This window comes from Somniosus microcephalus, chromosome 22 (assembly GCF_052327205.1).
Source record: "Somniosus microcephalus isolate GS21.2 chromosome 22, FLI_Smic_1.0, whole genome shotgun sequence".
Taxonomy (NCBI): Eukaryota; Metazoa; Chordata; class Chondrichthyes; order Squaliformes; family Somniosidae; genus Somniosus; species Somniosus microcephalus.
In genome coordinates, this window is record NC_141008.1 from 57,010,982 (window position 1) to 57,036,715 (window position 25,734).

The following is a 25,734-nucleotide window of genomic DNA, read 5'->3' on the forward strand; positions in this document are numbered from 1 at the left end:
TGTAGGAGGGAGTTTGGCCAGAACTATTTCCACCAGCTTTTGGAACTATTGGTGTGAACAATTTGTCCACTTTTTAATCATTTTGAAAAGGTCTATTGAACCGCTTCAAAGCTTCCCCCCCACCCCCCGATGAGAAGATCTGGTCCAGCCTTTCCTCATTGTTTTGAATCCTGAGCACAAATAGCAAGGAAAATAACCGCAGACACAGGAGATGCACAGCAGGTCGGACGGGGGAGAACAGCAAGGTTAATGTTTCGAGCTCTCGGAACAGGAGCCTGCAGGACGAGCCCGGATCTTCTGGTTTTCGGCTCTGAAGGGTCATCGCCCAAAATGCTAACCCGCCTCTTCTGTTTCCAGATGCTGAGAGACCTGCTGTGTTTTCCCAGCACTTTTCCTGCCTCCCTTTTCTCTGTTCCCCTCCCGAGCGCCGTTATCCTTCCTGTTACAATGCCTCGATTTTTTCAAAATTCTCATCCTTGGTTTTCAAATCCCTCCAGGGCCTCGCCCCTCCCTATCTCTGTAATCTCCTTCAGCCCTACAACCCCCCGACATATCCGCGCTCCTCTAATTCTGCCCTCTTGAGCATCCCTGATTATAATCGCTCAACCATTGGCGGCTGTGTCTTCAGCTGCCTGGGCCCTAAGCTCTGGAATTCCCTCCCTAAACCTCTCCGTCTCTCTACCTCTCTTTCCTCCTATAAGACTCTCCTTAAAATCTACATCTTTGACCCAGCTTTTGGTCAGCTACTCTAATTTTTCCTGATGTGGCTCAGTGTCAAATTTTTTGGCTTATAATAATCCTGTGAAGCACCTTGGGACGTTTTACTATGTTAAAGACGCTATATTAATTTGTTGTTGTTGTAGCAGAGTGAGCAAGTACTGCACTTGATGTACCAGTTAGGGTCTTAACCAGTGTCCTGGGCAGTGATGAGGTCCACTGTGGGTGCAGTAGTATGTAGGCCACTACAGGAAACTTTCGATTTACCGGCACCTAAATAACCGGAAATCTCGGTTAACCAGCAAAATTCAGGAGTAGGTTCAGGTAAGTTTTATTACTTGCCTTCCTCCATCTGTTGCCGTGCAAGGGTGTGGCTGCAGCTGTTGCTAAGCTACAGAGACGCTTGGAACTTGTGGCCATTGTTCTGAACCTGTTGCTAAGCAACAGGGTTTGTTGCTTTATATGGAGCTCTCGGCTCCGTATCTTTTACTATAGCGTTCGGTTATCCGGAATTTTTGATGAACTGGCACCACGTCGATCCCGTCGGTGCCGGATTAAAAAAAAGTTTCCTGTATTGTGCACCCGTGGTAAGCTGGTGGTAGAGTGGGATTAGCTGAGGCTGGGCAGAGATTGCCTGCCTGCCCTTGGCCGGGGATGGTATGCTGCATGAGGAGACCCAAGTTGTCATGTGTCAGTCTGTGAGCTGGAAGCGTCTTCCCCCAAGGGCCATTAAGTGGGAAAGGTTAATTAGAAGTAAAATGCCCCCAAATTTTCCACCTCCCCACATAACCAGTTACCCTTCACTATGTACTCCAGAAGTCCAGACTGTTCCCCATCTGTGGCCCCTGTGCATGGCACTCAATGCCGTCAATCAAAACCAGTCTCAAGCTCCTCCTACTTTGAAGCCTATGGAAAGGGCCTTGATGCAAATTGAATGTTTAATGCTGCCTGTTTGTAATAAGTACATTTCTGTTTGAATTCCAGTTCAATCCCAGCTTTCCTGCTTTTGCATCCTCTGCTTATCCCATCGGAAATGCCTGTCCGGTAAGTTTCTAGCTGTTGCCGTAGGTTACGCAGTTTAGTCCCCAGAATGTCTTTGATTTGCGCTATTACGAACTTTTCTTTCAACCTTGCCCCAAATCCACTTTTAAACAGGGTAATTTTTTAGGGTGTTCTGTGCCAGAGGGCCACAGGACATGGTCTGTATAGTCTATAGTTATAAACAGAGTCAAGAGGCATGATGCCTAGTATCTCGCTAGGCCACTTCAGATGGCAGTTAAGAGTCAACCACGTTGGTATGGGACTGGAGTCACATGTAGGCCAGAGTAAACATGGCAGATTTCCTTCCTTAAATCCATTAGTGAACCAGTTGGGTTTTCACTCTTGCTGATCCCAGCCTTTTTATTTTCAGATTTTTTGAACCGAGTTTGCGTTCTCCAGTTGCCACGGTGGATTACTAGTCCAGGAACATGACCACTGCAACTACCACACAAAAGCATCTTCCCCCCCCCCCCCCCCCCCTTGGTTTTCTGAGGTGTCACTCTGAACAGTACAAGGGGAGCTCTGTGTGTGGGGTAGCCAGGTGAAGGGCCAAAGCCCATTGTGTAGGATCACGGAAAAAAATAGGGGAGAGGGCGAGCGATTAGTGACACCAAACAGATTAGTTAATCTCTTTATCCAAAGTTTAGGAGAATTTCTGTCTATGTCCTCTTTACATATAAATCACAGCACAGAAAGTAGCCAATTGGCCCATCTTGCCTGGCCTTGGGGGTTTTAACTTTAATCTCGTTTCCCATTTTCCTTTTAATATTCCTATCTAATTTCCCTTTGAACAATGTTTATAGTCTCTGCTTCGATAGCCACTATTCGAATAACCGTCTGGAAACACTTCTTCTAACAGCACGGTGGCATAGTGGTTAGCACTGTTGCCTCACAGTGCCAGGGACCCGGGTTCAAATCCGGCCTCGGGTGACTGTCTGTGTGGAGTTTGCACATTCTCCCCGTGTTTGCGTGGGTTTTCTCCGGGTGCTCCGGTTTCCTCCCACAGTCCAAAGATGTGCGGGTTAGGTTGATTGGCTATGATAAATTGACCCTTAGTGTTAGGGGGATTAAATACGTGGGGTTACGGGGATAGGGTGGGATATGTGTTGGTGTAGGGGTTACGGGGATCGGGTGGGATATGTGTCGGTGCAGGCTCGATGGGCCGAAATGGCCTCTATCTGCACTGTGGGATTTCTGTGCATTCTGTGCAACTTCACTCTTCGAGTCATAATCCTCGATCTACTCCCCCTTGATTCATCGACCAGTGGAAGCAACCTTTCAGTATTTATCTTCTCAAAACCTTTCATCATTTTGAAAGCCTCTATTAGATTCTCCCTGCTTCACCGCCTCTGTTCCTTTCTTAACAACGATAACTTCTCATTTCTGGCATCCTTGGTCCAGTGAATCTTCGGCACTTCGTGCTGCCTCTCCTCTCGGGCTTCTGAAACTGTTCTGCTGTTGTGAATAACCGAGCTGTCATTTTAAAGTGATCCAGATGTTTTTGTACTAACCTCTGTTCAATTCCAGGCTGGTTCCATGTTTGCGCCAGCTGCCCCGGCCAATCTGGTAAGTTCTGACCTTTTTGCTAGTAGTTATACTGATCAATGCCTGTCCTAATGGCTCCAGCAACCTTTCTTTTCAATTCATACCGAATAACCTCTCTCTTCAATTCCAGGCTGGCTCCATGTTTGCTCCACCTGCCTTTGCCAATCCGGTAAGTTACACCGATTGATCCTCGGAATTTCTTAATACTTGAATCATTTTTATGATGATGCGATAATCTCTCTGTTCAGTTCCAGGCTGGTTGCATGTTTGCCCCAGCCAATCCGGTAAATTTCTCATCTGTTGCTAGTAGTTACATCGATCAATCCCGTGAATCAACACCACCTCTTTGACCCCTCCACTGTCTCTGATTTTCATGCTGCTTTTCCGACATCCAGTCCTGGGTGAGCAGCAATTTCCTTCAATTAAATATCGGGAAGACCGAAGTCATTGTCTTCGTCCCCGTCACAAACTCCGCCCCCATCTTCCACCCTCCGTAAACGCGAGCTCATCCAAAACTCTGCTGCCCGTGTCCTAACTCGCACCACGTCCCGTTCACCCATCACCCCTGTGCTCGCTGACCTACACTGGCTCCCGGTCCGGCAACGTCTCAATTTTAAAATTCTCATCCTTTGTTTTCAAATCCCTCCATGGCCTCGCCCCTCCCTATCTCTGTAACCTCCTCCAGCCCCACAACCCCCCCCCCCCCCCCCCCCCCCCCCCCCCGGAGACCTCTGCCCTCCTCCAATTCTGGCTTCTTCCGCATCCCCGATTTTAATCGCTCCACCATTGACGGCTGTGCTTTCAGCTGCCTGGGCCCTAAGCTCCGGAATTCCGGCCCTAAGCTCCAGAATTCCCTCCCTAAACCTCGCCACCTCTCTACCTCTCCTTTTAAGATGCTCCATAAAACCTACCTGTTTGGCCAAGCTTTTGGTCACCTGTCCTAATATCTCCTTCTGTGGCTCGGTGCCAAATTTTGTTTGCTAACGCTCCCGTGAAGCGCCCTGGGACGTTTTACTACATTAAATGCGCTATATAAATGTAAGTTGTTGTTGCCTCCATTGCAGCAGTCACCGTTCTGTCAGGTGTATTAACGTGACTGTTGGCGTGCAGTAGGTATGTAGCCAAGCACCAGAATTGGGTTTAGATTAATGGCCAGACTGCCACAAATTATAATCATGAGAAATTCACATCCCCGTTCTCCCTCCGTGTGTGGAAGTGATTGAGGTTTGCAAAGATTCTCTCTCCAATTGCAGGCCAGCTCTCTGTTCCCCGAGCCAGCCTTTCCCTCAGGAATGATCGCTCCGGTAAGTACCAAACTGGCGTTTTGTTAACTAGCTTGGAGGCAGGAATGTCATGGCTTTCGCTGAAGCACTTTTTGGATCATTCACAAAATTATTTAGAACATAGAACACTTGACGCTGTTCTTTCCCTCCACTTCCACCCCCTCCCCAATCTCCTTTTCCTCCCCACCTCTTCTGAAGGCACTGAACCCATTCGGGGCTGGTAGCGCTGTGGCACCTCACCCAAGAGGCGATGCTCCCATGCGAAGTCTAGATAGAATGGTGTCGGGTTATTCAGCTGCATGGGGCCTCACATTCAGCCACAGTCCACGGCGTTCCTCCAGCTGCACTTGGAGCCGGGCTCAGTCCGTTGCACAGCAGTCCGGAGCTGGGAGTCCAGCTGATCTCGCTGACTGGTCGTGAAGTTGATTAGCGTACCTCCCTGCCATAGCTGCTGGTGAAAATCAGCTGGCATGGTGCACACAGCGGGCATGGAGCCTGGTACCTTCCCAGTCAGTACAGCACTTGCCAAGTGTGTCACTAGGGAGCCCCTTCCGTGTTATTGGCCAGTTCGAGGCCCCCCCTGGTTTTCGAGCGGTTTTAAATTCCCCCTCCAGTGGCACTTGGCAGCCACTGAACTGCGTGGAGAGACCCTGATAAGTTGCTGTGGAAAACGGGCAGCTCTTTTCCTGCTGGATTTGAAAGTCTTGGCTTAGTGGCCCTCTCCTGGGACCTGCTGGAAGGCTATTCGGAAACTCATCAATCACCTGAGAACTCATTGTTAATGTGGAAGCAAGTCAACCTCGGTTCTGAGGGACTGCCTAAGAAGATGATTCAGAAAGAACCAGACAGCTAGCTGGCTGCTGGCACCCTCTACTGGAGAAAGGGGGAAAGAGCCCGAGAGTTCAAACAAACTTTAACATTTAGTTATAGGTTACTTTTAGCCCCCTTATTAAAATGTTTAAATTTATTTTTCAAAAAATTAAATTTTAGTTTTAGCTGTTTAATTTAATTGCGTTTTAATTAATTTTGAACATGTAATGTGATTTATTTTTATTTAACTGGTGTGCAAATTGTGTTTTTTTTTTGGGTGATTCCTATTTGGCCGATGGGGATTCCGTACGCAAATGGAATCCCCCATCAGCATAATGGGGATTCCCCCCTCTCTGGCCTGGCCCACGTGATCCCCAGGGGCGCTTGTGAACCGCGTGCGCCCCTGTGATCCGCGGGCCTTGACGCAGGCATACGCCTGCAGGCCCAGTAGCGCGAGTCGACGAAGTTCCGGGACCATCAAGTGGGTGCGGAGTTTTCTTGCGGCTCGGAGGCGTTCGCCCCGCGGGAAGCCTCCGAGTGCAAATTCAGGCCCTGTTATGCTGGAAAATACACAGCATGTAAAGTCTGAACTGGGACGGTGACTGGACACCTTCAGCAAGCTACGATAGTAGCAAAATACTGCGGATGCTGGAAATCCGAAATAACAACAGAAAACGCTGGAAAAACTCAGCAGGCCAGGCAGCATCGGTGGAGAGAAACAGAGTTAACGTTTTGAGTCGAAACCCTTCTACAGAACTGAGAAAAAAAGGCAGGAAATGAAACAGATTAAAAGGCAGTTTGGGGGCTGGGAAATGGGGGAGGGGATGAAAGAAGAGACATTAAGAGATATTCAAGGCGAGACGAGATGGTAATAGGACAGGTGAAGAAACAGACAATGGCTCTAGATGAAGTGTGAAATGCGCTGGCAGAGTGAAAGACAGCTGTCATGTGGGAGAGAAACAAAGGAAAAGGCACAAATCAAAAGTGTGGATAAAAAATATAAAAACATAATAGGGGCCGAGGTTATGATCTGAAATTGTTGAACTCGATATTGAGTCCGGAAGACTGTAAAGTGCCTAATCGGAAGATGAGGTGCTGTTCAGCAAGCTGCTCCTTGTGGGGAGTCGGGGCTGTGTGAGGGTCCATGCCCCCCTGCCTACCTCTCACCCACCCAGTGCCAGGGACACGTTTGGGGGGGGGGGCGGTGGGGTCACTGGCCGTGGACCCTGGGAAATAAATTAAGAGGCCCCTAGTTATAATAACCTTCTTTTGATAATGAAGATTTAAAGTGAAACCAGGAGTTGCCGAGGAGAATGATGTTTTTCCTACCCAAGTGGCGTTGGTTGAAGGCCCACGCGGAAGCTGAACAGCGCAGCGCTCTGTTAAGTCTGCCTTGAATTTTTGGAGGGAACTGATGCTGTCCTTGTGTTGCCCCGTGCACTGACCTGGCGGGCGCTGCTGGAGACCCACTGCAGGATTATCGGGCTTCATTTTACAGCATCACCAGTGAAGGTGGTGATTAAAGACCTCTACCTACCCATAGTGCAAATTAAAAAGTGCAACGAACACCTTTTAAAGCTATGTACAGCAACTCGAATGTCCTCCTTTCAGTCCAGTTTCGAATCCATAAATCCAAACCAGTGGCAGTGCCAGCCTTGCGTTACACTCCTGTCCCTCTCATACAATCATAGAAAGTTACAGCACGGAAGGAGGCCATTTCGGCCCATCCTGTCCGCGTCGGCCGACAAAGAGCTATCTAGCCTAACCCCACTTCCCAGCTCTTGGTCCGTAGCCCTGCAGGTTAGAGCAACCCAAGTGCACATCCAAGTACTTTTTAAATGTGGTTAGGGTTCCTGCCTCTCCCACCCTTTCAGGCAGTGAGTTCCAGACCCCCACAACCCTCTGGGTGAAGAAATTTCCCCTCAAATCCCCTCTAAACCTTCCACCAATTACTTTACATCTGTACCCCCTGGTTTTTGACCCCTCTGCTAAGGGAAATAGCTCCTTTCTATCCACTTTATCTAGGCCCCTCATAATTTTATACACCTCAATAAGGTCTCCCCTCAGCCTCCTCTGTTCCAAGGAAAACAAATCCAGCCTATCCAGTCTTTCCTCATACCTTGTATCCCGGCAACATCCTTGTAAATCTCCTCTGTACCCTCTCTAGTGCAATCACATCTTTCCTGTAATGTGGTGATCAGAACTGCACACAGTACTCTAGCTGAGGCCTAACTAGTGTTTTATACAGTTGAAGCATAACCCCCCTGCTCTTGTATTCTACGCCACGGCTAATAAAGGCAAGCATTCCGTATGCCGCCTTAACCACCTTATCTACCTGGCCTGCTACCTTCAGGGATCTGTGGACATGCACTCCAATGTCCCTTTGTTCCTCTACACTACTCAGTGTCCTACCATTTAATGTGTATTCCCTTTCCTAGTTAGCCCTTCCCAAATGCATTACCTCACACTTCTCTGGATTGAATTCCATTTGCCACTGTTCTGCCCACCTGACCAATGTATTGATATCTTCCTGCAGTCTACAGCTTCCTTATTCAGTATCAACCACACAGCCGATTTTTGTATCTGCAAACTTCTTAATTATACCCCCTATATTCAAGTCTAGGTCATTGATATATACCACAAAAAGCAAGGGACCCAGTACTGAGGCCTGCGGAACCCCACTGGAAACAGCCTTCCAGTCACACAAACACCCATCAACCATTACCCTCTGCTTCCTGTCTCCGAGCCAGTTTTGAATCCAACTTGACACTTTGCCCTGGATCCCATGGGCTTTTAACTTCGTGACCAGTCTGCCATGTGGAACCTTATCAAAAGCCTTGCGAAAAGTCCATATACACTACATCAAACGCACTACCCTCATCTACCCTCCTTGTTACCTCCTCAAAAAATTCAATCAAGTTTGTCAGACACGACCTTCCCTTAACAAATCCCTGCTGATTATCCTTGATTAATCCGTGTCTTTCTAAATGAAGATTTATCCTGTCCTTCAAAATTCTTTCCAATAATTTTCCCTTCACCGAGGTTAGGCTGACTGGCCTGTAATTACTCGGTCTATCCTCTTGCAGGATAGTTATGGATGAGGATAGCCATTTGGCCTCATCTTTGCTCATCCCATCTAGAAAGGCTGTCAAGTCCTCACCCCTCCTCCATCACAGCCTCCAATTCTCTCCTTTAAAGGATTCCCAGAGTTTTTCGCCTTGACTTAGCGAATGCCCAGCAGCCCATTCCATGAAAAACCTCCTGACATCAGTCCTAATGTTTGCCTTCTGCTCATTTGAACCTGTGTCCCCTTGCCCTAACGTCACTGTTTAACGTGCAGCAGTGCCCCAGAGTAACCCTTCCTATACCACTTACTGCTGTTTTATGTACCTCTGTAAGGCTGATACCTGGGATGGCAGGAATGACGTTTGAGGAGAGATTGGGTCGATTGGGCTTATATTCACTGGAGTTTAGAAGAATGAGAGGGGATCTCATTGAAACTTATAAAATTCTAACAGGACTAGACAGGCTAGATGCAGGAAGAATGTTCCCGATGACAGGGGAATCCAGAACCAGGGGTCACAGTCTAAGGATAAGGGGTAAGCCATTTAGAACTGATTTGAGGAGGAATTTCTTCACCCAGAGAGTGGTGAACCTGTGGAATTCTCTGCCACACAGGGCAGTTGAGGCCAATTCATTAACTATATTCAAGAAGGCGTTAGATATATTTCTTAAGGCTAAAGGGATCAAGGGATATGGGGAGAAGGCAGGGACAGGGTACTGAATTTGGATGATCAGCCGTGATCTCATTGAATGGCGGAGCGGGCTCGAGGGGCCGAATGGCCTACTCCTGCTCCTATCTTGTGTGTTTATAAGTCCCCTTCTTATTTGAAGTGCCCAGTGTGGAAGGATTGTGGTCACGATATGAATTTTTTTTTTTAAATTGTGTTTTCTTGCAGCAAGTTCCATACAAGGCTACGATCCTTGGAGGGCTCTTTCTGTCGAGATCTGTTGTGATCCAGGGGACTGTCGCGCCGAATCCCGACAAGTAGGTGACCTCTGACATTCGCAGCTTATAGGAGCAGGGGCCAGCTTAGCGGTTTCAATGTGGGAATGTCGTGGGCAATTCCATGACCTGGACCTGGATTTTCCCCGTTATTTTCCCGGTGAGAGATGCCAGGTAGTTAACAAGAGGATCCTTTTGGAGTTGGTTCTCAGCAAGGTGGGGGCCTCTATTGTTCTGTATAGGCTCTGCTACCGGACTTAGCTGGGACTCAGAATGCTGGGGAAGTGCCTTTGCTTCGCTTCAGTGGGGGAGGAGATGCGTAGTTGGGAGTGAGAATAAGGGGAAACTAGACCCAGGTCATGGGCTGCAGATCACTAATGAAGTCCACTGTGGCATAGTGGTTAGCACTGTTGCCTCACAGCGCCAGGGACCCGGGTTCAAATCCGGCCTCGGGTGACTGTCTGTGTGGAGTTTGCACATTCTCCCCGTCTTTGCGTGGGTTTCCTCCGGGTGCTCTGGTTTCCTCCCACAGTCCAAAGATGTGCGGGTTAGGTTGATTGGCCATGATAAAAATTGGCCCTTAGTGTTAGGGGGGATTAAATACGTGGGGTTATGGGGTTACGGGCATAGGGCTTGGGTGGGATGGCTGTCGGTGTAGGGACCGGGTGCTGGGGTTTGGATGATCAGCCATGATCTCGTTGAATGGCGGAGCAGGCTCGAAGGGCCGAATGGCCTACTCCTGCTCCTATCTTCTATGTTTCTATGTTTTGTTGCATTGTGCTGCTGCAGAGAAGCTCCATTGCTGCCTGGTCTCTCTCACTCTTCATTTTTTTTCTCCTCTGCCAGTTTTTTTATTAACCTGAAGCCGAGCAATTCTACCGACATCGCTTTTCATATCAGTCCTCGATTCCGCAGTGAAAACGCAGTTGTGCGAAACAGCTGCATCCAGAGTAGCTGGGGCACGGAGGAGAGGAGTTTGGCCGAAAATCCATTTTCTCCCGGACAGCTGTTCGAGGTGGGTGCCGTTCCTGAACCAGTTTGCACGCCTAGCGACAGGAGAAGGGGAAGCACAGCTCACACTTGGTGCTCACAATGCATACCTATCACTGTAGTTTGGTGACCGGATTGTCGTAAAAACCCACTGGTTCACTAATGTCCTTTATTAGGGAAGGAAATCTGCCGTCCTTACCCGGTCTGGCTTTTATGTGACTCCAGATCCCACAGCAATGTGGTTGACTCTTAACTGCCCAATGAAATGGCCGAGCAAACCACTCGGTTGTATCAAACCGCTACAAAGTACAATCGCCACACGGACTGCAGCGGTTCACAAAGGCAGCTCACCATCACCTTCTCGAGGGAAACTAGGGATGGGCAATAAATGCCGACCTTGCCAGTGATGCCCACATCCCATGAATGAATGAATGAATGAATGAATGAATGAATTTTAAGAAAAAGTCGTGGGGAGACGAGGAACGTCTCCTTGTTTGCCTGTGATCTGAAGGGCAATATATTTTTCAATGTGTTGATCTATTCGGGGCTCAGTTGGACCACCAGCCTTGAGCTGAGGTTGAGCTGGTCACGTCTCCAAGACAACAGGGTCAATCTGCAGAGTTCTTAGTCTTGTTTGGCTGAGAGGCGTCCTTTGGAACTGGTTTTCCGCCAGTCATTGGCGCGTGTTATTCCATTATTGGTTCCACCACCAAAATAGATGGTGGGACCCAGAATGCCCAGGAAGTCATAGGTTTAGTTTCCTGCATGCTTATTATTTTTAGCGCACTGCTTAATGCATTGATGCTAAATTCCTGTCTGTGCTATTTTTCACTTGTCTTAAATGAGTTAACGTTATCATGTTAAAACAGTTGGCGCGATCTTGCCAGCCCTGGGGAGGAGGAACTGCCGACAAAATGGTAGAACCTGGGGGCGGGTGCCCATCCCGCCCCCAACCCGCCTCCATGCCATCTTCCCGGGAGACGGGTAGCCGACCCGTGCCGGGTCCCATCTCCTGGAAGTGGGAATGGGATTACAGCCACTTAACTGCCTGTTAGTTAACGGGTAGTTAACAAGCAGATAAGAGGATTTATCCCCATTTTACCCACACAAGTGTGGGCTTCCCGAAGGCTGCGAGCCACGCCAGGGTCACCGAGGCGAGCAGTGGGTCTGCGGGGGTCAGAGGGGTGCAAAAGTGCGCTGTGAAGGTAAGTGATGGGTGCAAGTGTGGAGAGGTAAGTATGTGAGGTGAGAGGAAAGTGATAGAAAATGTTTACTTACCTTTGTTTCTTCCTGCAGGCTTCAACAGTTGGGGATGCGGAGAGTCTCGCATCTCACCGGCAGAGATGACCGATGGCTGCTGCATTCTCCAATGCAACAACCATCTAATTTCTGCTCATAAAAGGTTTGATGAGTCTTGAATACAAGGACTCATCGAACAGCAGAGAATGTCAGTGATTGACAGCTTCACAGAGCTGGCAAACGATGACAATTCATTTGTCAAAAATTTTTGACAGATGAAACGTCATACGCTGACGTTCTCTGTAACCGGCTTCCCCTTGATTGGCCTGCTAAGCCCGCTGGGATGGAGGGATTTGAAAACACGGATGAGAATTTTGAAATCGAGGCGTTGCTTAACCGGGAGCCAATGTCAGTCAGTGAGCCCAGGGGCGATGGGTGAACGGGACTTGGTGCGAGTTAGAACACGGGCAGCCGAGTTTTGGATGACCTCAAGTTTACGTAGGGTGGAATATGGGAGGCCGTCCAGGACACAGATTTAAGGTGATTGGCAAAAGAACCAGAGGTGACGAGAGGAAACATGATGGCGGTGGAAGCAGATTCAATAGTAACTTTCAAAAGGGAATTGGATAAATACTTGAGGGGGGGGGGGGGTGGAATTACAGAGCTCTAGGGAAAGAGCAGGGGAGTGAGACTAATTGGACAGCTCCACCAAAGAGCCAGCACAGGCACGATGGGCTGAATGGCCTCCTGTGCTGTATCGTTCTATGAAACCCCAAAGAGTTGTCAACCAGAGGCTGCATTCACCAGTGACTCTGTCTTGTTCCACAGTGTGTTTAATAGAATGGGACAGATCATCAGACCTGCCCCATCAGACATGGCGCAGCCAATTATGCCACTTACCCATCATCCCCCCCCCCCCCCCCCCCCCCCCAAAACACGCAATGTCCCAGAAAGGGTTTTTAAAAGACCTGTAGCCTAATTAGGAAAAACATTTGGAAATTCCTCTCCGACTCACTATTGCGATTGAGTGAAGCTCCCGGAGATGATAAGTGACCCATCAATCCTCTAATCCCAATTTATTCTTTCTAACTGGGAATGTCCTCCTCCTCTCGGTTACTTCTCCAGCTTCCTATTTGAAGGACTGCGTGGAATCTATTCTCGTTGCCCGTTTAGGTGTGTGAGCATGCTCGGCATGCTATAACAACTACAGCAACAACTTGCATTTATATGGCGCCTTTAACCTAGTTAGAACACTATGATGAACAGTGTGAACTGCCCCAGAAAACCTTTCAATGCCGCAGCTCCGGTCTGCCTCACTTCCTGATGTGCACTAACCCTGATCTTGAGAGGACCCTCAATTCTCTGTGGGCTGCTGGAGGGGTTGGGTTGGCGGGGGGGGGAACCTCAGCTGCAACACAAGCACACCCTGGAATTGATGACGAGTTTTAAAACGCTATCCCAATTATGAGGCCCTGGGAAAAGGAATGAAAACTGATGAATTGCAGCTAAGGCTCTGACTTTCCATCTCTGCCTTTTGATTGGGTAACTCTTGATAATCGCTCTTTGTAACTCCCTCCCAGGTGTCATGGCTTGGCCTGTGTGAAGTGCACCCCCACCACGTAGGAACAGGAGTAGCCCCTCGAGCCTGTTCCGCCATTCAATGCGATCATGGCTGATCTGGGACCTAACTCCATCTACCCGCCTTTGCCCCATATCCCTTAATACCTTTGGTTAACAAAAATCCATCAATCTCAGATTTAAAATTAACAATTGATCCAGCGTCAATTGCCGTTTGCGGAAGAGAGTTCCAAACGTCTACCACCCTTTGTGTGTAGGAGTGTTTCCTAATTTCACTCCGGAAAGATCTGGCTCTTAATTTTTAGACTGCTGGAAATACTCAGCAGGTCAGGCAGCACCTGTGGAGAGAGAAACAGAGTTAACGTTTCAGGTCGATGACCCTTCGTCAGAACTGGCAAAAGTTAGAGATGTAACAGATTTTTAAGCAAGTGCAGGGGCAGAGAAAGAGGGGAGGAAAGAACAAAAGGGAAGGTCTGTGATAGGGTGGATTAAGAGACAAAAGGGATGATTGTACAAAGAAAAAGGAGATGGTAATGGGACAAGTAAAGAAACAAAATGTGGGTCTAGAAGAGGTGTAAATGGGAATGGCAGAATCATCAACAGCTGTCATGTGAAAAAATAGGGGCAGAGGTTATGGTGTGAAATTGTTGAACTCAATGTTGAGTCCAGAAGGTTAAAAAGTCCCCGAGTCCTAGACTCCCAACCAATGGAAACTATCAGTTCCCCTTAATATCTTGAAAGCTTTGATTAAATCACTGCTTAACCTTCCAAATTCTAGGGAATACAAACCTAGTTTGTCTCTTCATAATTTAACCCTTGGAGTCCAGGCATGATCCACAAATAAAAACACAATCCATCTACATTATAAATGGGTCGTTGGATCTCGCCACCTCCCTCACCATTTGCCACTCTATAGGAAAGGGGTGGACAACCGTGATTGCTTTCTTCACTGTGTTGCCACTCTCATTCTGTTCCAGGCTGGAGGAAGGGGAGTAGGGGCAGGAGTGGATCTCGCTAGTCACTAACCTGGCCATTCATTGGTGTTCTTCTTACTCTGTCAGATTGCCATTCTGTGCGAGGCCCTTTGCTTCAGGGTGTCTGTAAACGGACGTCACGTCTTTGATTTCAATCATCGCTACCAACCCATCCAACAGATCAATGAGCTGCAAATCGAAGGAGACGTGACTCTCTCCAGCGTCCGCACTTAAAGCTCAGCCTCCGAATCTCACTCGTGTTCAGTGATCGTCCGCCTCTGGCGTTTTGTCACATCTCACTTGTTTTTGCAGAGCTTGGGCATCGGGTGCTGGTGGGAGGTGGGGGGTGAGGGGTTGAAGTGGGGGGTATGAGGGGTTCCATTAAGGCTTGGAGCAGACAATGCTTCTGCAGTGGTTCAGGGCCATCTAACTGGGAGAGTTTGTAAAGGAATCACACACTGAGTAAAATGTGGGCTAAAGAATTAAATGTTTGGCCATTTTGTGATAGTCATTTCTGCATATCTGATCTGGTATGTTATTAACACCCCTCCAAAAAATTATGAAAAATAACCACCAATTTATAAAATCCAGCTTCTGTATCCTTGGAGTGAAATACCTCTTTTAATGAAAAAAGGAGATACATATTTTTCAATAATTAATTAAATTGAACATTTCAAGGTTGTGTGTTCGTTAGTTACATGAGCAGATCATTCATTGCGGAGGCGAACCATTGCTAAGTTCTCCCCTTTTGCTGAGAGAGATTTCACCCAGACGGTTTGTGTTGCAGTGCGATTGGATGGTGCCGGTCTAACTCTGTCCATTCTCTCCCTCCAGCCTTCTGTTTGGCTGCATTTCCATGAGACTTGCACGCTCTCCGTTCTAGCCACGCCATCCCTTTATTTACCGTAGAGTATTTTACAAGTTCTCCGTATTCTAGAGGTCCTTAAGAAAAAATTCACCTACTCCCAGTAACTACTGTGATTAGTCTGATTTATCACTGAATTGTATTACTTCAATAAACCTTTCAGGAAATGGCAGAATGTTGTCTTTTTTTCCCTGTATTTTAACTGATTATCTTTTTGTAGGTAATGGCTGTACCTTTCTACAAGGCGCCAAAACACCAAACTTCACCAGTGTACCAGGCAGTAATGAACTGAACAAATCGGATTTGTTTTTAGTTCAAAGGCTGATCTGGTTTGGTGCCTGGTGTTAGGATAAGAACCTAAAGATTTTCAGAACCGGGAAAGAGCTTTTAGACCCAACAGGCCTCTCTCCCTTTGTGATGGATCTCAGTCCCTACCTACCAGCCTTCTCACCATTTCACTCAATCACTTCTCTTTCCAGAAACCTATCCCGTGCTTTGTCCTTCAATGGCCAACACTGCTAACTCTGATACCTTATCTGTAACAATAAAATGCATTCCTGGCTATACCTAATGTGCAGATTCCTATCTAGAACCCTTCTCTACAGCGAACAATTCCCATCAAGTTTACCCATCTCCTTCAAACTATTAATGTCTTGCTATTCATTTCAAATTTCCCCCGATTCCTAACTATTGTAGTTGGAACTATCTAAATCTTACTGGTGTCCCTCTTGGGCTGACTCCATTCCTTGTTATCTTTGGCTCTCTCATTCATGGAGCGAGACTGACAGCTGCTTAGCGCCTTCCTCCCCTTCCCTGAAATGTATTTACATTTTAGCAATTTGTTAAAGCTGGGCCTAAATGGGATAAATCTGACACAGCAATAAGAGCCACTTTTAAAGAAAAAGAATGGGAAAGGATCACGTTGGAAGAATAAATTGAAAATAAATCATGAAGTGAAGGATGGGATGAGGATAATTTAAAGGGAACGAAGACACATTTAGTGCCTTATCACATTTCCCGAAGTACTTCACGTACAATGAATTCCGTGAAACGTAGTGACTAGAGAATTACAGAAGCCAAGATCCAGTTAACAGCAATAAGATGAATACACGGTTAATCGGCATTTGTTTTTTGGTTGAAGATGTTGACTCGGCCATCAGGACAACTCCCTACCCGTTTTCTCACTCGAAGCGGTGACCAGGATAGTTGTGTTTTGTATCTTCACACTCTTCCCTTGGAGAAGAGAAGAAAGAAAGACTTACATTTCTACAGCGCCTTCACGACCTCGGGACGTCCCAAAGCGCTTTACAGCCAACAAAGTACTTTTTGAAGTGTGGTCACTGTTGTAATGTAGGAAACACGGCAGCCAATTTGCGCACAGCAAGCTCCCACAAACAGCAACGTGATAATGACCAGATCATCTGTTTTATTATGTTGATTGAGGGATAAGCATTGGCCCTAGGACACTGGGGAGAACGCCCCTACTCCTCTTCGAAATAGTGCTGTGGGATCTTTTACGTCCACCCGAGACATGTAGGGGTTCGCAAAATCCCCTAAATCCCTGACGATCGGAAAATATTGGTCCACATCGTGGACGAAGAAATTGTGTGATTTGAATTGTCTCTGGGTAGGACAATGTTTTAAAATATGCCCAGGACCGCAAAAGGCTGCGTTGCAGCATGTGGACAACACCGGAATCGAGGAGCTCTGTGGAAAAATTCGCACACTCTAAGACAGTACATTTTAATAAAATTGTTACCTGGAGTTTGGTGAATCAAAAGGGGTTTTAAAAAATGGCCGTCAGAAAGCATAGCCAAAAGGACAAAAGCAGCTCGCAGCTCGTGGAGTATGTCTGTGAAAAAGTGGGAGGATCAAATACAGTGGCAGTCAGACCTGCCAATCAAAGGGAGTTCCCTTCTCAGAAGCAATTGATGTTTGTTTATTGACTTAAGGGATTAACCCACTTGAACTAAACTGCAGAATAATTGGCTCTGTTTACACAGCAATTTAGCCCCATTTCAACACCACTCACACTCAATGGATACATCTAAACCCTGGAAAAAGGACTTTGATAGGGGACAGATCAGTATGGATGGGTTTGAATCACCCATTACTCAGAACAATAGGGCAGTTGGATTCCCTTTTGTTTTAGCCCAGGTGAACTCCGGATGTGGGCGGGTACACTTCGGCCCCAGAGTGCAGCCACATTAAACCACTCCAACCACTTTGAATCAGCCAATCACAGTCCTTCTCTTGTATATTGGAACTTTTGGGCACGAATTTTGCGCACACACTTTTTCAGCACCAAACAGGAGTTGGCAGGATATAAAAGACAGCTCCTGAGAAGCTATCTCTCTCTTACTTCGCTGGACCACAGGTGAGCAGGGTTTCTGACTACTCAGCAAGGCAACCTAGTAAGGAGTTAGGGGGTGGTAATTAAGGGGAAATTGCTAAGATTGTTTAATCAACATTGTAGCCATTAATCCCTTGTTTTTGCCGTCTGCCTTCCCCTGTTAAGCAATTTTACTGTAATTACTGTGTTCGTGTGGTATAGTTTAAAATTTGATTATAGTTTCTTTAGTTTAAATAAAGTTTGACTTTCTCACACCCAGACCAGTTGTCCGTTTTAATATATCATTAATTATAGGTCCTTCAGTCAGAACTGGAAGGTGGGGTAGCAATTCAAAAATGCTGTTTGGAAATTGGTTTACAGTGTAGCAGCAAAAGGCTGCCTGACCAGGTGAATTACCGTAAACCAGGTAAAAAATTGGAATTGGTCAGAGTGCAGGCAAAGGCTGCTGACCAGGTAAATTACCGTAAACCAGGTAAAAGATGTTCCCCTACACATTGGCGGCCGCGGCAGGACTGGGGGCAGTTCTTGATATGATAAGTGGTCTGGATCTGGAGAAAGCATCAGCTCTTGTTTCTCTCGTTTTCATTATGTGGGTAGCCCTGCGGATGTTAGCGGCAGCATGTAGGCTGACCTATCATGGTATAGGTGGCTGGGTTAAGAAGGGTGAGATGAGGGTGCAGGAGGAGGTTAAAGAGGCCAAGAATCGGGAGTCCCAGCTTGAAAAATGCCAGGCGGAGGTAGAACGCCTCATAAGAGAGGTGAACGAGGCCAGAGGTAGTGGGATGAGGGTGCGGGAAAAGAATGCACGCCTCACACTAGAGGTCACGAAATGCCAGGCATTTATAGAGCACCTTGTGCAGGAAGTCACAGAGGCGAGGGACAGTGAGATGAGGCTACAGGAGGAAATTGCACACCTCACCCAAGAAGCTAGCGAGCGCAAAAGCCATGCGAGGCATGAGATAGAGTTCCTAAAGTGCCAGTTTACTGAAGCAAAGGGTAACGAGATGAGACTGCGGGAAGAGAATGCCCGCCTCACCTCAGAAGTAACAGAGCAGGAGGAAATGGTTAGGGAGGTAAAAGCACGCTTATAAGCTGGCCTGCGACCAAAGGTTTAGTGGAGCAGATCATACCCCATGTAACAGAAAGATAGAGAATTTGGGTATGGAGTTAAGGAGGACTAAGCTGCTTAAGCAGGGGAACAGGGAAGGAGAGTTCTGGGACCCCTGTAGAGCAGGTCCGGTAGCAGAAATCCGGGACAAGGGAGGCACACGGAATAGTTTTGGCCCCAGACCAAAGGCAGGTCCAAGTCCAAAATTCCCCATTTAAAGCCACCCGGGTAAGAGAACATGAGTTTGCTGACCAGACAAGTTCAAGGTCACAGCCTGTAAAGACAGGCACTGTGGCTTGTTTCCAGGGAAAAGTTGTCCAGCCCACAAATTGGGACACTTCCCCGCCCCAGTGGGACCTAACTTTTGGCAAAAGCTTAAATTCGAACCAAAGTTTAAATTTGAGCAAGTAATGTGGCTCAAAACCAGAGAAACAGCAACCTGAGATTAGAAATCTGCAGGCTGCTGCCAATCCATTCACAAGACATCGCCTGGGGGGCTCCAGGGAGGAGCAGCACCTTGAAAAGACTGCCTGCGCATGCGCAGTTGCTGGTCTGGAGGCAGGAATTCCCCAGCCTTCTGAACAAGAGGTTCACGCAGGCGCAGTCGCGCGCCTGAGGGGAGAAGTTTCCCTAGACCAGGTTCGCGCAAGCGCGGTTCCCCAGCCCGTACCCCCAGCGGATCCTCTTCAGTTTTCCCGTGCAGGCGTGGCCGCGCGCCTGAGGGGAGCGGTTTGCCAACACCAGGTTCGCGCAGGCGCAGTCACGAACTTGGAACCCCCAGCGGCTCTTGCTCACTGTGAGGCTGAGCGCGCAGGCGCAGTCGGCCGTTTAAAGGTCCCCGCTTCCCAATACATACGCGCAGGTGCAGTGGCCTGCTTGGAAGACCCAGCGGTTCTTCCTATCTTTTTCAAGCAAATCGAACGCGCAGGCGCGGTTGCCTATGCTAGTATAGCAGTTCCCCAGCCCTTTAAAGAAATTGTTCACACAGGTGCAGTTGCCTGCGGGAACCCAGCGGCTCTTTCTAAGTTTTCCCACACAGGCGCAGTCGCCTGTTTGAAGCCAAAGGCTTCACAGCCTCTGCCGCGGGACACCGAGGAGGAGGTTTGCGCAGGTGCAGTTGCCGGCGGGACCCCCGCGGCTCCTTTTCGGTTTCCCTGCGCAGGCGCAATCGCCTGTTTGAAGACAGAGGCTTCACAGCCTCTGCCGAGGGACTCGGGAGGAAGTTTGCGCAGGTGCAGTCGCCTGTTTAAAGGGACAAGCTTCCCAGCCCGCTTCCAGAGTGGTCCCCCCTATGGTGTGGGACCCTGGGGAGGCAGGGATAGCAGTCCCTCTTGCAGGGGAGCTGGTACCAGGTTTTGGACATGGGGAGGAAAATTTCCAGCCACCAGCAGTGGGTGGTGAGGGAATACCTGCCCCCAGTACAGGAGTGGGTAGGGAAAAGGAGACAAACCCGGAGTACCGGCAGGCTGCCAGGTATCTTATACAGCCCGGGATGTTTGCATCAGGGGGAGAAGGTTCCCAGCCAGCTAAGGCTGTGACCCAAGCTCAGGGTCCGCCAGCCAAAGTTTCCCCCACAGAGACGCCCCTCAGAAGGTCTCAGCGGGTCCGCAAGCCCGAGACAAGATGGTCACCCACTTTACAGTGGAGTAGGGCAGTCTCCCGAACCGGGGAGGGGCCAAAAAACAGAGGTCCCCAATCAACAGCCATAAGCTGCGAGGGACCAGAGGCAGGAAGCAGTCCAGCTTCGCTGCAGCCAGCAGTAATCTGCGACAATGCCAGAGATTAGCCTGGCCGTCCGGAGACGGGCGGCATTTGTATTATAGCTTTGGTTTGAATATAGCGTGCTTTTAAGGTGTATTTTAAGTTTAGAATTAACTGGTAGTTTTAAGTTTAGAAGTTTAAGTTTACAAGTGTGCCAAATGTTTGTATTTTTGGTCCGAGGTCGAGGGACCCGACCACGCCTCCACCTAAGGCAGCAGGTCAGTGAGACCTGGCTGCATGTCCTTTTAAGTTCTTTTGCAGGAGATTGGATGAAGAAGCAGCCCTGTTCGCCCAGCCCAAGCTGGGCATCGAATGAAGATATGGATACAGAATGTTGGGGATCACCTCGCCACTGGACGAATCCAGAGGGAAACCCCACAGCGACCTTCGGGAGAAACCGGACAGGGTCCGGTGGAACTTGCCTACTCTTCCTACATGGAAGAGATGGCCCCAGCTGGGTGGGGCATGGCCCCCAACCCAGCACTATCCTGACCGAAGTTCACTTGCGGGAGACCTCGCTGTTGAGGAGTCATGGTGGGGAAGCCATCACCACCCCGGGAGTGGGTGGTGATGGCTTGGAATCATTGTAAAGGGGAGGGGGAGACCCAAGAGTTGCGTGGGTGCATTCGGGGGAAGGAGGAACTCACCTGGGGCCCACGGGAAAAGTTAGAGTGTAAGTGTGGCTGGGGAGGATGAGTGGGTGGCCGGATCTGGGATCCAAGTTTGAGTGTGGGGCCAGCCAGAGCCGCCACACAGGCACCCATCATTTTCTGCAGCCAGTCAAGGGTAGACGGGAGGGGGAGGGGCTGGCAGTCGTGATCCCATACTCTCCGGTCTCGGTCTGTGCCAAGGTAATTTTAAACATGAGGGGTACCCCGCCTCCACAAAGGGACAAGGGAACGGCTCGGGGCTGGTGGAGCAGGCTGGTCTGTAAATCCATTCTGTATGTTTTAAAGGTTTAAGACCATTCAAAGGGGGGGTGGAAGGAACATTTACTGCCCGGGTGGGAAGAGCAATACCCACTCGAATTTTCATGACCCATCATTGGCACGTGATGGTCGGGGTTTGTTTAAGCATGTTCAAGATTTTTTTTTGTATTTTGTGTTACAGCCCCAAATTGAGCAGAGGCGTAGGACCCTCTCCGTGCTTGGGATCATTTTGTGATGACTCCAAGTTGAGCAGAGGCGAAGGACCCTCTCCATGCTTGGGATCATTTTGATTACATTGTATAACTAAGATTGCAACATTTTGTAATAGGTTATAATGTAACAAGTGATGCAGGGGTATGAGTCCCCTTATTGTAAACTGATGTATCTGTAAGATGCCTACCGTACCACGGTTTTCCTTGAAATTTTAGGGGAATAGATGGGTCGGGGGATAAGTGGTAGATAGCTATAGGTAAACACAGGGGATGGTTGTTTGTCGGGGGTCAGAAAAGTTTGCTCACTCCTTCGAGTGGATATTACAATCAAGTTGGAAGTATCAAAAGGGGGGACTGTAGGGGTTCGCTAAATCCCTGATGATCGGAAAATATTGGTCCACATCGTGGACGAAGAAATTGTGTGATTTGAATTGTCTCTGGGTAGGACAATGTTTTAAAATATGCCCAGGACTGCAAAAGGTTGTGTTGCAGCACGTGGACAACACCGGAATCGAGGAGCTCTGTGGGATTAACCCACTTGAACTAAACTGCAGAATAATTGGCTCTGTTTACACAGCAATCTAGCCCCATTTCAACACCACTCACACGCAATGGATACATCTAAACCCCGGAAAAAGGACTTTGATAGGGGACAGATCAGTATGGATGGGTTTGAATCACCCATTACTCAGAACAATAGGGCAGTTGGATTCCCTTTTGTTTTAGCCCAGGTGAACTCCGGATGTGGGCGGGTACACTTCGGCCCCAGAGTGCAGACATATTAAACCACTCCAACCACTTTGAATCAGCCAATCACAGTCCTTCTCTTGTATATTGGAACTTTTGGGCGCAAATTTTGCACACAGACTTTTTCAGCGCCAAACAGGAGTTGGCAGGATATAAAAGACAGCTCCTGAGAAGCTATCTCTCTCTTACTTCACTGGACCACAGGTGAGCAGGGTTTCTGACTCCTCAGCGAGGCAACCTAGTAAGGAGTTAGGGGGTGGTAATTAAGGGGAAATTGCTATGATTGTTTAATCAACATTGTAGCCATTAATCCCTCATTTTTGCCGTCTGCCTTCCCCTGTTAAGCAATTTTACTGTAATTACTGTGTTCGTGTGGTATAGTTTAAAATTTGATTATAGTTTCTTTAGTTTAAATAAAGTTTGACTTTCTCACACCCAGACCAGTTGTCCGTTTTAATATATAATTAATTATAAGTGTAACGGCTTCAGCAGCACTTCCCTCTGCTCGCCACCTGAGGGTGGTTTTTGAGGCTTCGGTGCACTGCTGCCGTGCCTTTGGGCCCCTCTCCTCACCTGTTTCTCGAGTAATTGATCTCATCAGAGTAATTAGGCTAGTTAATAAAGTTGTTTGTTTTTGTCCTTGTCTTGTCCTCTATGCCTCTGGCCTCACCTGTGTCTTGTTAATGTATTTATCTCCCGTCTCATTTGATTAATTATGTCACGTGACCACTCTGGCCTGTATTTAAGCTTCCTGTTTCCTGTCCTCTTTGGTCAGTCCTGGGTTCGCCTGCCTGCAAGTAGCAGCTCTCTCGAGTCTGTGTTTTTGAGTCTCAAGTGAATCTCCTTTCGAGCGTTACCATGCCTCTGTGTTTTCGAGTATCAAGTGAAGCATCTTTCGAGTTCTACCCGGTCTCGAGTCCTTGGATAGGTTTCCTGCACTTGGGTCCACTACCGAAACCCTAGCATAACGGCCCCGTGAATGCACGGCCCCGTGACAATAAGTCCTTCAGTAAGAACTGGAAGGTGGGGTAGCGATTCGAAACCGCTGTTTGGAAATTGGTTTACAGTGTAGCAGCAAAAGGCTGCCTGACCAGGTGAATTACCATAAACCAGGTAAAAGATTGGAATTGGTCAGAGTGCAGGCAAAGGCTGCTGACCAGGTAAATTACCGTAAACCAGGTAAAAGATGCCCCCCTACAGATAGCAGGCATCTCATCCGAAAGACGGCACCTCCGACAGTGCAGCACCGCATTGGCAGTGGCAGCCTGGATTTTTATGCTAAAGTTTCTGGAGTGGGACTCGAACCCACAACCTTCTGACTCAGAGGTGAGGGTGCGACCCACGGAGGTTGACACTCAAATAGTGTGAAGTAGTGGAAGGATTCACAGGCTGATTAACAGTGCCTTACATGGCCTTAGCCACCTTTATACCAGCTGATAGGGTGGTTAGTCCTATATAGTGGGAGGGTTTATGGACTCCTACAACCCATGCGATTGGGATGCCACCAGACCCAGTATCCCACTAGATGTGATAGAGGTGTTCAAAATTATGAAGGGTTTTGATGGAGTAAATAAGGAGAAACTGTTTCCACTGACAGGAGGGTCGGTAACCAGAGGACACAGATTGAAGGTAATTGACAAAAGAACCAAAGGCGACATGAGGAAACATTTTTTTTACAAAGCGAGTTATGATCTATTTCCACCTCCGTAACATCACCCGTCTCCGCCCCTGCCTCAGCTCATCCGCTGCTGAAACCCTCATCCATACCTTTGTTACCTCTAGATTTGACTATTCCAACGCACTCCTGGCTGGCCGCCCACATTCTACCCTACGTAAACTTGAGGTCATCCAATACTCGGCTGCTCGTGTCCTAGCTCACACCAAGTCCCATTCACCCATCGCCCCTGTGCCCGCTGACCTACATGGGCTCCCCGGTTAAGCAACGCCTCGATTTCAAAATTCTCATCCTTGTTTTCAAATCCCTCCATGCCATCGCCCCTCCCTATCGCTGTAATCTCTGTCATCCCCACAACTCCCCTCTGAGATATTTCCACTTGTGGGCAAGAGCATAACTAGAGGCCATCAATATAAGATAGTCACCAAGAAATCCAATAGGAAATTCAGAAGAAGCTTCTTTACTCAAAGAGTGGTGAGAATGTGGAACTCGCTACCACAGGGAGTGGTTGAAGCAAATAGTATAGATGCATTTAAGGGGAGGCTAGATAAGTGTATGAGGGAAAAGGGAGTAGAGGGTTATGCTAATAGATGAGAAAAGACTGGAGGAGTCTCGAGTGGAGCATAAACGCCGGCATGGACTGGTTGGGCCGAATGGCCTGTTTCTGTGCCGTATATCCTATATAATATCTGTGCTCCTCTAATTCTGTCCTCTGGAGCATCCCTGATTATAATCGCTCAACCATTGGTGGCCGTACCTTCTGTTGCCTGGGCCCTAAGCTCTGGAATTCCCTGCCTAAACCTCTCCACCTCGCTACCTCTCTTTCCTCCTTTAAGATGCTCCTTAAAACCTACCTCTTTGACCAAGCTTTTGGTCACCTGCCCTAATTTCTCCTTATGTGGCTCGGTGTCAAATTTTTTGTCTTTTAATACTCCTGTGAAGCCCATTGGGACGTTTTACTACGTTAAAGGTGCTATAGAAATACAGGTTGTTGTTGTTGATCTTGAATGCGCTGCCTGAAAGGGCGGTGGAAGCAGATTCAACAGTAACTTTCAAAAGGGAACTGGATAAATACTTGAAGGGAAAAAATTTGCAGGGCTGTGGGGAAAGGGCAGGGGAGTGGGATTAATTGGATAGCTCTACCAAAGAGCCGGCACAGGCACAATGGTCCGAATGGCCTCCTCCTGTGCTTTAATATTCTATGATTCTGTGTCAACCCAGAATTCAGAGCCAGAGCTCCAGTCTCTGCTCACTGAGACTGTTTAGAGTGGGGGTTAAAACCCCTCTGAGTCTGAGGCGGGATTACTACACTAAGCCAAAGGCTTGCTCTAGAGTTGAGGTGGAAAACAGAAAGTGCCAGTGTTGTTATAGAGTACTGTGCTGAGGTTGAGATTTAAGGTCTGTTGGGACAGATTAGAGGGAGCTTTATTCTTCTTCTAACCCACGCTGTACCTGAGCAACATTTGATGCTGGGTTACAGAGCGAGAAGTGATCATAGCTCACTGTAGGCACAAACTTAACTCAAAATACTGCATAGATGAGTTGCTGTAGTAATTGGACATTGTAAGAGAGAAATTGTATTTCTATAGTATCTTTAACAACCTCAGGACGTCCCAAAGCACATTACAGCCAATGAAGTACTTTTTGAAGTGTAGTCACTGTTGTAATATAGTCATATGTCATAGAGTCATACAGCACAGAAGGAGGCCATTTGGCCCATCGAGTCCGTGCCGGTAATGTAGAAAACGCAGCAGCCAATTTGCACACAGCAAGCTCCCACAAACAGCAATGTGATAATGACCAGATAATCTGTTTTAATGATGTTGGTTGAGGGATAAATATTGGCCAGGATACCGGGGAGAACTCCCCTGCTCTTCTTCGAAATAGTGTTGTGGGATCTT

The 25,734-nt window shown here is 48.0% G+C and overlaps 1 protein-coding gene across 4 annotated transcripts in view; it reads left to right on the plus strand.

Moving 5' to 3' along the window:
* The window catches only part of LOC147102413 (galectin-4-like), a 32,461-nt gene extending 17,933 nt beyond the window's left edge, over positions 1-14,528 (plus strand). For 3 of the 4 annotated variants that reach the window (XM_085964825.1, XM_085964822.1, XM_085964823.1), the window contains 7 exons: positions 1,702-1,761; positions 3,286-3,324; positions 3,434-3,472; positions 4,557-4,607; positions 9,356-9,444; positions 10,249-10,417; positions 14,271-14,528. In XM_085964825.1, the coding sequence (XP_085820951.1) occupies positions 1,702-1,761; positions 3,286-3,324; positions 3,434-3,472; positions 4,557-4,607; positions 9,356-9,444; positions 10,249-10,417; positions 14,271-14,417 (594 nt within the window). In that variant the 3' untranslated portion in view covers positions 14,418-14,528. The remainder of the gene's footprint in view (positions 1-1,701; positions 1,762-3,285; positions 3,325-3,433; positions 3,473-4,556; positions 4,608-9,355; positions 9,445-10,248; positions 10,418-14,270) is intronic. The other variant, XM_085964824.1, reaches the window with a different exon arrangement.
* Positions 14,529-25,734: the final 11,206 nt, after the last annotated feature.